Genomic DNA, 11,783 nt, shown 5'->3' with positions numbered 1-11,783 from the left:
AATATATTTATTTTTTGCTAATATTTCTATCAAAATTTGTGAACTTCATGCGTTTATTTTTTTTCTCAATATTTACCACAATCGACAAAATCAAAATTTGGTATTTTGGAAAACAATTTTTTCCAAGATGATCCAGATAAAAATTCTAAATCGAGCTCGGCTCAACTCGCCTATATTTAAAAAATATATATTATTCTTATATATAAAATAAAAAATATATTACAACAAATATACTAAAAACATTAACATATATGTTTCCCAATAAATTGAAAATACATTAAGAAAAAAATTTATACTTAAATAATCCTAACATAGTTGCAACTTAGCAAACAAATGCCTCTAAAATAGTAGCAAAATTAATAGTAAAATAAGAGTTTTATAATATCCAAATAATAACACAATAATAGCAAACTAGCAATATAATAACAAAATAATATCAAAACAAAATCACAATTGCAGCAAACAGGAGCAAAATAACAATAAATAGTAGCGGAAAAAATTAGGCAATTTTGAGCTGAACTAAAATATCTTACTAGGCTCAACACGTTTAAAAAAAGACCTTATATTTTGTCCAAGCTCATTTGTTGAACACGTTTAAAAAAAGACCTTATATTCTGTCCAAGCTCATTTGTTGAGTCCATATTTTTGTCGTAACCCTCCTACTTCTTGAGCTGGCCTTTGCGGCTTGACGGGTGACCTGACACATGATCAGGTCTAGCTATATAAGGGTAGCCTAATTAAAATGCTAAGTTAACAACTTTTGATGAAAAATGCTACAATATTAATGATTGAGCTGAGATTTTTTTTTTAATTATAAAAATAAGATTTAATTTTTTAAGTATAGGAACTAAATTTTAAAATTTATTAAAGTAGGATATTTTAACCTTGTTTTAGGAAATGGAAGATACACGAATGGGTATTGCATGTCATCAAAACGGTGCAGATTTATTTTTTCAAAAATAGAAATATTAAAAGTTTGCTTTACAAATTATCTTATTTTACTTTTCAATAATAGGTGAACTCACTCGAGATTTTAGAGTAAATATCTTCAAAGGTTAATAATTTTCTAGTACTTAAATATTGGAATAAATAATTCAGAACAGAAAAGATGGAAATATAAGATGTTGTAAAACTTTAGCATATATAGATAGGAAATGTGAGAGTGGTAATCTTGTAATCATACTTTCCAACTCAAAAACTCAAACTACTAATTACCGTGGGAGATAAACACATGCTTCAACTTTTCTGAATAGAAGGTGAACAGATAATTTGTGGCAGACTCAAGAGAAGACTTTAGAATTTGCGTAAACTCACTAGGCCAAGATTTTATACCTTTTATCGGCTGAATGATGAGGCAGGCCAATAGTTAGCTACACTGAACACTGACAAAGCAAAAAAAAAAAAAAAAAATTGTATTGAACTTTAGTTACAAGCAAGCACCAAAATGGATATTGATTGTGACACAAATAATAAGAGCTTTACATATAAACATATTTTTCTTTGACTTGCAAAACACAATTATATCATATCATATCATATCTCACAGGCCCCCTCTCAAACTCAATGGGAGATTCTCCTCCCTTACCCTTCATATAAAATAATACACACGTTTATGGAGTATGTAAAAGAACATATACTATCATAATGTCATTAATGAGTGCATCTAGCATCAAAATATGGGGATTATTTGAGGAACATTTTACTTGGACGCTTGGTTCTGCATCTGATGACCCTGTGGTTTTGTCTGGCATGCTGATGACATGATTCGTAAACGTCTAGCAATCTCTGTGAAAGAAGGTCGAACCACGGGATCCGGAGCCCAACATTGCTCCATTAGTAACTTCCATTCTGGGTCACAGTAGCTTGGTACAGGTGGCCTGAGCGTGTTGCTAACGATGCCTCCTGCATGGAAATGAGGTAATCAAAACCACTAACTACCATGATAACATAGTCAATTCACCATGAATGTGCACAGGAATGTGTTCAATACTTTCTCCATGCCACTATAGTTTATTACATAAGACTGACACCAGCAAAAGTAAATGGATTTAAACTATCCACATGAAAAATGATAAATTTAACAGAAGAAATTTTATGAAAAATAAGAAATTCAAGGCAGCAATTTTAAAAAAAAAAATTATGGTAAGGGACCCTCCAGCAGAACTTAATATGGAGAAGAACTGAAACATATGACAAAGTAAAAGCACGTGTAGCAAAAAGGAAACAGCAATTGAGATTTCACACCTATTATTGCTCCATAATGCATATTGGCATACGGTTCCTCGCCAGTAAGAATCTCCCATAGAACAATACCAAATGAGAACACATCGACCTGCAAATGACAAAATACAGGCAAGTAATATTTGCATAAAGACCATGTGCTCCTTGCTTAGTGGCTGGTGGAGGTGGACTTCTAGGAAGAAACCTAGATTTGAGGCATGGATCTGTTATGTAAATTTTATACAAATAAAGCTTTACAAACCTCCCATTTCATTATAGACAACTTGAGCTAATGGAGAGTACATAACTTGCTTAAAACCAACTTGTTAAAAGCCATCCAAAATAGTATGACAAACAGAATCATTGAGAGGTAGTCCTTTCTTTGAAGCATAATAATAAATTTGTTGCCAGCATATGCAGGATTGCAGTAAAACCAGATATGAACTAAGATCTAAACAAACTTAATCTAAGCTCTGAAACAAGATATCGTACCTTTTCAGAAACCTTGCTACTACTGCCATTCAACAGCTCTGGGGCCATCCATGGAAGAGTTCCCCTCACACCACCAGTAACCAAGGTATTCCTTTTTATCTTTGACAACCCGAAGTCCCCAACCTGCACAGACATCATCACCTTTATTTAAACTTAGGTTTGAATTGGAAGCCAATATCTACCTATCACACAAGAGACACATAACTGGGACACATGCACCATAAAATTTACAAATTTATACATAACAAGATCACTCAAATTACCTTGCAAATTGGCCGTACGGGATCTTTCAAGTTGACAAGCAGGTTGTCACATTTTAAATCAAAATGCACAATGTTTTTTGAATGTAAATATTCCATCCCAAATGCTGCATCCATGGCAATAATGAGTCGCTTACGACGATCAAGTTGCCTAGACAATTAGAAAAACTTTCAAAGTAAAAAAAGTACATAACAGGAAAAAGTTATCTGGAGCAATTGAAGTAGTACACTCTAGAAATAACCATATTTAAAAATATTACCTGTCTTTGCTAAGCAAGACATGTCTAAGAGAGCCATTCACCATGAACTCTGTGACAGTGGCTAGTGTTCCTCCAGGTCCATCTTGCACCACACCATAAAAGGCCACTACATTGGGGTGGTGAAGCTTTGAAAGGATGTCAGCTTCACGCCAGAACTCCACAGTCTGAAAAATATTTAATGTTGATTATTAGTAATGATATTAGACGAAGTGTAAAAAGTATCAATCTCCATTGATGATGCACAGAACGCCAAGAAACAAAAGGAAAACTCACCAATCTCTCTTGCTCAGATGAACGACCAGTGAAACAGATTTTTTTTATTCGCTTGATGGCAACATCTGTTCCTCTCCATTTTCCGTGGTAGACAGTCCCAAACGTACCCGAACCCAACTCCCTTAGCTCTTCCAGATCTTCATTTTTAATGATCTGCCATGACATTTGATGAAGTTAGCCAACATGGAGATAGGAATAGTGACCAACTTTGTTCAATAATATTGGGATTAGAGGCACAAAATGCAGAACAATTCAACCTAGCAGCACACTGAAAAACATTTTTTCACCAAGTCTGTATTCAATTCATCAGCAAATACTGAGATGAGGAAGTGATAGAAGCAGATATCACAGTGGTGAATACCGTCCAAGGTGATGTAATTGGCAGCATGCTGGCTCAGGCAAGGAGATAAAGACAGCTATTTTTAAAATGATATGCCTACAATCAGAATGTAACACCTAGAAATTCATCAGCAGCTGCATTTCTGCCATTGGCAATGAGGTTCTACAAATTCTGGCTAAGCTTTATTAAAGAAGGAAATTTTAGAAAACATCAAGGTAGCATTTGGAAACTTGGATTTAAAAATTTAGATTTGGATTTCAAAAATAGTAAAAATTAAGTGCTAAAAACATACAAATGTAGCATTCATGATTATTTCTCATACCCATTGATTTGTTGGATGCCTATTTAGTAGTGATTTTGAAATTCTTCAGGAATTTTTGAATTTCACAAACTCATGCTTTTTATACTATCCAAATATATATACTGAAACCCAACTAATTTCACAAACTCATGCATTTCATTGTAACAATTTATACAGCAAACGAAATCCAAATCCAAATTTTCAAATTCATGTTCCTAAACATAACAAAAAGCAAATTTAAAATTCACCAGCTCTTTCTATACCAAGACATTAGATAATTTAGTATGCAAGTTATACCTGCAATGTGCTTATATCAAATTCTCCATGGCAATGATCCACAAGAGGTACACCAGTATTCTGAATATCCAATTTCCCATCCTTGAAGTCAGAAAAAATTTAGAAAATGAGGGCAAATGTGAAAATTATCTTCAGAAGCTAAGGGATATAAATCAAAATCAACTGGCACTAGTACCTCAAACTCAGATTCAGGTACTTGAAGGCTTTGCCCAGCTCGTACACTTTCATCACCCTCGAGTGGAGACTTCTTGTATTCTGAGCCTATATCCAAGTTGTTAGTAGCAGCAACAGAAACTGACTCTTGCCTAATGTCCTCATCAAAACTGATGTCTGGCTTAATTTGAGCTAAGGCAACTCCACCAGCAGATTTCAAAGGTGGATAGCTATAATCAATTGGAGCCCCAACTTCAATATTTGTAAGTGGAGATGAGAAACCGAGATGATCCTGATCCATGAGGGAAACATCCTTTCTAACAAACTCATCTTGAGCCAAATTACGAAAGTATGACCAATGCTTAGGTTCATGATTCTCCATGTTTAAGCTCAGTCCAGCTCCATCACCAGAGAATGGACTGATACCATAGAGGTTCTGGGACATTCTTGCTTTTGAGAATATATCAGACAGAAGGTCACGGGGAAACCGGTCGTTAATATCAATAAGTATGTCTCCATGCTCAGAGCTGCATACAGAAGCAGCAGGCGGCACACTGGAAATTGCTCTAGTTGGGTTCTCTGCCCACACCAAAGGTTGGTTATGCCCCTTAGTGTGATTTCCTACATTCTTGTTTTCATCCTTCTCAATTCGCTCAAAATCAGACGGCTTCAAAGAAGGATCATCAAGGTGCTTAACAGAAGTTCTTTGACCTGCTGTGGGATGATTTAACCCAACTGCTGCTTCATCAACGGTGCTCTTAACTGAGACTTGTTTCAATTCAGATTTCTCCTTAGTTGACTCAAGCCCCTCCTCAGAAATATTAGAGATGATTTTATCAGCAAAACCTTTGTAATTTTCAAATTCAGCAAGCCCATCCATAACAGTCCGAGGATTTTTAGACCTCGGATTTGCAGATTGGACAGACTGATCAGCTTGAGGAGACAAATTCCCATCATGAATCCTGTCAACTGCTTCTCTAATTATTTGGGAAGGATCAGAATGTGCTTGAGACATTAGAAACTGAGACCCAAAAGAATCATCAGACTTTGATAAACGGTTCATTTCTGCCTGCTCCCTAGGGATTCTCTCTGAATGGAAAACTCGCTGTGGAATCACAGATGGCTCAAGGCAGCTAAAGTCATTTGGATCAGCCTCAGAACCACCAGCACCAGATGTAAAAGGCCCGCTAGCTGTGTAAAAGTGGTCATCTTCAACATTCTTTCTCCCTTCAGTTACAACTTCAGGCGAAACTATGTTCTGAACAGCTTCCTGGGTCTTTTTGAAATTTTTTGCAGGAAATGAAGATGAGACAGTGTCTGGCACTGACATGGCAACAGATGCTTCCTCACTGAAAATATGGTTTGCAACAGAACTGTCATGTGCATTTGAAGGGACACTGTACTCTTTCTCTGATATCCGAACCTTTTCAGTTTCACTGATCTTAGGGAGAGATGCATCTCTTTTCATTTTAGGCTCCTTTGTTGGAGGAGCTTTGTCTAGGGAACGTACCTTTTCAGGTTCAGCAATTTTCGGGGCTGAGCTATCTCTTTTTAGTTTCACCTCTTTTATAGATACTTCTGGATCTTGTACTTGAAAGCCCATATCAGCCAAACCCACCTGGGGGGTCACATGCCCCTGGACCGGCATTGAAACTAAACTTTCACCAGCCATCACATAGTTAGAAGGTTGAGAACCATAACTATACTGCAATGGAGGAGACAAAGGAACATTACTCTTTCCATCCATCTGGGGAGTGGAAGACTGGCTAACTTCTCCATGACGCATTTTTGCCTCTGAACATGGCTGTGAACTAGATTCATAAGTGTTAGATGAACTCACCAAAACAGGTTGAGAAGATTGTAGGGTTGATGAAGGTGCATGAGAAGATTGGACTGTTGATGAAGGTGCATGAGCTGTCAAAGAAGCAGAACCAGTAGCAGCTGCTTCACTTACAGTTCGACCAGCCTCCCTTACAATGTTCAAACCAAGTAACTCATCCAAATTATTCTCGGAAGCACTTGCTGCAATTGAGTTTTTTCTAGATCCTAGGTCCATGCCATTGACAGCAACAACATACTGCATCTCAGAATCAGTCTCTACACTGCCCAAGCCATACTGAGCATCCTCCAAATCACTACTAGAGAAAAGGAATATCCTGGGTTTCTGGGGTCCTCCTTCTTCTAGCACATTACATTCCTCCATCATGTTCTGCAGATCCTCATCACATGATACAGAGACCAATGCATCAAGATCCTCACCAGGCAACTGATACTTTATTGTATGGGCTTGGTCATAAATTGCTAACATTTTTTGAACAAGCTCTTGAAAGGAAATATGCCTGCTTAATCTAATCATGCGTGTTTCCCCCCCAACATATCTAAGTTTCCTATCACGGGGACGTGGTAAAATTTTACCACCAAAGCTGCAGAGGAACTTCACCTTAGTAGAGGAGCTAAGCGATGCATTTCTGGATACAAAACCTTGATGCCCCTGACTAATGTCATTCCTTGAAGAGGACTGAGAAACTGACCGCATGGAATCATAATAGCTTTTTTCTTCATGCACAGAAGGGGCCTTTCTCTCAAACACCTGGGGACAGGGTTTTTCTACCGTATTCAGCATAGAGATATCATAGCCACTTTCAGAACCTGTATGAGAAATTCCCAGAATGCCTTTTAGATCCATATAAAGAGGTTCACTGTTAGGATCACCATAAGCATTCTGAACAAAATTCTGCCGGGGATTTACCCTTTCCCGCATAAATTCCAGAGCAAACTCCTCACCTGTCTGAATGGAGTAATTCAAAACTGGTCTAGCTCCAGCCGTCATACTATAATCAGGAGGCCGGATGTTAGTATTAATATTACTAGATGGATCATGGAAAAATCTTTGGTTTGCAGACTCAAGAGTCTCATTTCCAGCTTCCATATTATTATTGTATCGAATTTGTTCATGGTTCTTCTGTTGATCCATTAAGCCTTTTCCTAGATTTCTCTCCATTTAGATAAAATTTTCCAGGAAAAAAAACCAAGGCAATATGCCATGATTATCACAGCTACTGCAATATCAGCACATGCATTCTGCCATAGCCAACAGCAAAGTTTGCATTGCAAAGACCTTAACTTGAACCTGAAAGGTTGTACGAGAATTCACTATTAGTTATTGAGAGAAAAACACACAACTCAATTCAATCTGTAGCCACTTGCACAGTTTTATAATGAAAAAACTAGCACTGCCATTCCACTACAATAGACTATTTTAAGAAACAACACCGTCCACACTAATAAATAACCAATTTGTTTAAAAGACAATAACCTCACAAACAAGGTCAATCAAGCATTGCATTATTATATTGATGCACATAAATGGAATTAAATACAAACCACAACTTATAAAGAGCACAATATTTTTCAAGATAAATGAACCCAGTCTAATTTTTTGGGAGAAGTAATTCTTGCACTTGGATCATACCATATATTTAGCACAAATACCCTAAATTTAATTGAGAACCTCATAATAGAATTTTTGAAGTTAATTTTCTGTTAGGATTCTCACCTTCTAACAACTTTCAATAAAACTTTTAACGCAACAGAGAACAGAATTGAAGCTGTAAAAAACATTTCAACTGAATCATACATCTGAGACATTTTTTTTTTTTGGGGGGGGGGCAAAGTTAAACAAAAGAATCGAAGATACAAAGCAGTAGTTATAATGCATCTGAAGCAAATCTAGAACCCTAAACATGAATTATAAATAACGCGGATTCCAAGAAAAATATGCGAAGGAAATGGTGCAGATCAAACAAACATTCCACGAAACTACTTAAATCAATCCCACAAAGTGTGATCCCATACAAGGCAAATCCAACTTGAATACCGATTTGCTTAAATCCATGATAAAACAAATAATTTATATGGTTGAAATGACAACATCGAAATTAAGTAGTAATAATAACATGCAGTGAGAGTCGGCAGTCTAATCTTTAAAAAAAAAAAAAAGAACTCTAAATATTCTCTCCAGCACTGATCAGACACTAAAAAAAACTATACTTCTGTACAAATAGAACCATCACCACGCCTATAACCAAATCGAAATATAAATTCGAATCGGAACTGAAAACCATAAACAGATTGAAGGCTATAAACTTTACTAAAATCTCACACTAATCCATAAAATAAATAAATAAAAGAGTATGTTTACCTCAAGAAGGGAAAGCTGTGAACTTTTAAGCAGCAAAGGAGAAGATTATTAACTTTCTCTCTCTAAAATTCGCTCATTTTCTCCGTCGAAGATTTTGATTAGAGAGTCGTCTCTCTTTCTCCCTCTATCATGTCCTTTTTCTTTTTTTATTTTTTCTTATATGTTGGTTTTGATCTTACTATTATTAAATTTTCTATTTATTTTTCTTTTGTATTTTTCTAGATCTATAAAATTTTGCCTCTTTACGACCATTTCGACACGGCAATCATTATTTTTTTAAACTTTTCTTTGCCCTTCTTTTAACTTCCTTTTATTTTACAATTTGCTTGAAAACGTCGGCAATTTGGCCCTCGACGCACGGGGTGACCGCGTAGAATGCACGGAGCACTTGTTTGTGCGTGTTCATCTAGGTTGTGTGGGTCCCGCGGTGAGAGACGGACGGTTATGGGTTGGTGAGACTGAAATTGGACACTGCTGTGCGAACAATTTATGATTTCGATTATCTTAATTTTATATTTTTCTTAAATTAAATTTTGATGTTTTAAAAAATATTTAATCATTTAAAATAATTCTTTGATATTTTAATTTTCAGTTTTATTATAGTGCTAAACTATCCAAAAACAGTTTCGACGGCTGTTACTGAAATGGAGAGTAAAGTAGGCCGTGTTTTTCAAGCTTTGCTTTATGGGCTCATTTACCCCTGGCCAAATCCTGTGGGCTAAGATTTATCGATCGCCAAGTCCGGCAAATGTTCCAGATTACACAAGCTTTGCTGACGACTCACTCATGGTTGGTATTCTTTTCTTTATTTTATGTTGAAACTAAGGTGTTCATGGTAACTAATCTTCTAGCTGCGGGTATTTTTTAAAAAGATAAAAGTCATGAAACGTGTTTCATTTTCTTAGGTAAAGATTGAACTCTTAATATTATAGTTAACGAATAAAGTGAGCAACCATCACATTTCATAATTTTTTTTTTCTGTTTTCATGTCTAGTATATTTATTCAATTTTTTTTCTTGTCAAAATAAATGTATAATTTGATAGAAAAATGATTTTAGAGTGAAAGACATGACAGAATGTGTCTAAAACTTCTAACTATGATGAATGTATTAATTATGGATATGATATCGAAAATAGACGAATTTTATATCACTTTCCAATTCGAACTATCAAAAGCAATGTCTCCTTACATAATATGGATTCTAAACATTCATAATCTAGATGTGAAAGAGGCAAATTACTTATCCATCGGTCTATTAGTGAACTATCTCTTCAAAGACTGTGAAAGATGTTCCACTAGAAATATTCTTATTATTGCTACGACTTATATTTCCCAAAAAGTGGATCCCACTCTAATGGTCCCAAATAAATTAAATACATGATTAATATACGAAGACTTCCTATTCCACAACAACGAATATCACTTTTTTCACTCTTTCATATACTAGGGGATTTCACTTGGAAAAGAAAATGTTCCATACTAATGGATATGGGTCCATAACCGTGGATTCCAATGCACAAGATCTTGTAATATTTACCAATTAGGCCCTATCAATTAGTATTAAATAGAAGAAATCAATTATACACACTAACGCAATTAGATCTGCTCTTCATAGACAAACTTGAGGTTTGCAATCCCACGTGCTAGAATTTCATATTAAATTTGTAGTTTTATTAGTAATTTTCATAATTTTTTAACTAAACTAATAATTATGTTTTCAGTATAATTAAAAATAATATTTTTCAATAAAATTGTAACACACAATACAAGTTTATTGAATGCCATACAATTTTAACGTAAAATGAGATAAAATGATATTATTTTTTTATTCAAATGACAACATTAATTATAAGATAAACTTACACATTTCAAAAGAGACACTCGAATCTAAAATTTTAAAATTTTAGGCCTCAACTTTATCACTGAACTAAGATTCACTATAAATAAAATAATAGTTTAAGTATCACTTCTAATAAAAATAATAATTATCAAACTGAGAATTAGGGTATAATTTAACACTGTTTGGATTAAAAGTAGTAAGGAGAAAAGGAAAGAAAGTAAACAAGTGAAAAGATAAAGGAAGTAAATAATTACTTATCCAGCGAAGCATATATTACTAAATCGTCGTAGCATAGGCTTGATACAAAATAGAACTAGTGGCATTAGCCAACGAAATAGACCTAAGCTCAACAAGTGTTTCATTACAAACATAAAGATAGTTCACAAAAGGATCACAATCCAATTATCCAAGGCAGTTAGCAGCTGAAGACTGCTTCCTTTACGCACCATGGCATCAATACCACGGTTTGCATCCCTAAATATATGTTTCAGGCTCCACTGCTAGAAGCAGAGTAGGAGGGTCCTATAATCATTAATCAAAGTTTGCATCAGATAATTACTATGTTAAAAAATATTAATATGATATGTATAATAAGAATAATTACATGTTATTATTTATTATTATAAAATATTAGTTCAAATTAAAAGTGATTTAATTTGGTTAAAGTTTATTAGGCTTTAGTTATTAAATAAAATATGGACTAAATATGTGTAAATACTCTAGTAACTAATTTCTAATTGATGATGGGTTGATTAGAAATTAGGGCCAATGTACAAAAGTTATATATATTAAATTTATGGTATTCAAATTACTTATACGTAACTTTTTTAATATTCCATCTTTAGAAAAGAGAGAGTTACCTTCTCAAAAATACTTGTGTGCTAATTTGGAAGATCAAAGTCATTACATCAGAAAATTTCAAGAAATCCATGGATTTAGGTGCACTTTCGCATCTAGTTTTGTTCTTGATGATTTTACATGACAGATCTTGGTTTATAGCTTTAAGTTTATATCAGATCTTGTTTTTACAGTTTTAACAAGTGACATCCAAGCCTCGTTATGTTAAATCATTGAGAATTGATTAAGTTTCTTTATTTTTTTAGAATGAATCATTTTTAAGTTTTAATCTTTAAGGTTCATAATAA

General features: G+C 34.6%; 1 protein-coding gene across 4 annotated transcripts; it reads right to left on the bottom strand.

Annotated features, from left to right (window-relative positions):
* Positions 1 to 1,421: 1,421 nt before the first annotated feature.
* On the bottom strand, positions 1,422 to 9,264 carry LOC108479148 (uncharacterized). 4 transcript variants are annotated; one of them, XM_053022842.1, is made up of 10 exons: positions 8,798 to 9,264; positions 7,381 to 7,726; positions 4,619 to 7,245; positions 4,444 to 4,503; positions 3,506 to 3,658; positions 3,233 to 3,396; positions 2,976 to 3,123; positions 2,713 to 2,835; positions 2,245 to 2,332; positions 1,422 to 1,902 (listed from the first exon to the last, which is right to left on the bottom strand). In XM_053022842.1, exons 2-10 carry the CDS (start codon positions 7,595 to 7,597, stop codon positions 1,700 to 1,702), a joined length of 3,783 nt encoding a protein of 1,260 aa, XP_052878802.1. In that variant the 5' UTR covers positions 7,598 to 7,726; positions 8,798 to 9,264; the 3' UTR covers positions 1,422 to 1,699. The 4 variants fall into 4 exon arrangements, with proteins under 4 accessions (XP_052878802.1, XP_017637062.1, XP_017637061.1 ...); XM_017781573.2 differs by having other exon boundaries at positions 4,444 to 4,524; positions 8,798 to 9,263; XM_017781572.2 differs by having other exon boundaries at positions 4,619 to 7,726; positions 8,798 to 9,263.
* Positions 9,265 to 11,783: the final 2,519 nt, after the last annotated feature.

Source organism: Gossypium arboreum, chromosome 12, assembly GCF_025698485.1.
Source record: "Gossypium arboreum isolate Shixiya-1 chromosome 12, ASM2569848v2, whole genome shotgun sequence".
Taxonomy (NCBI): Eukaryota; Viridiplantae; Streptophyta; class Magnoliopsida; order Malvales; family Malvaceae; genus Gossypium; species Gossypium arboreum.
Note: the sequence above shows the minus strand (reverse complement) of the source record. Positions and strands in the feature narration are given on the sequence as shown.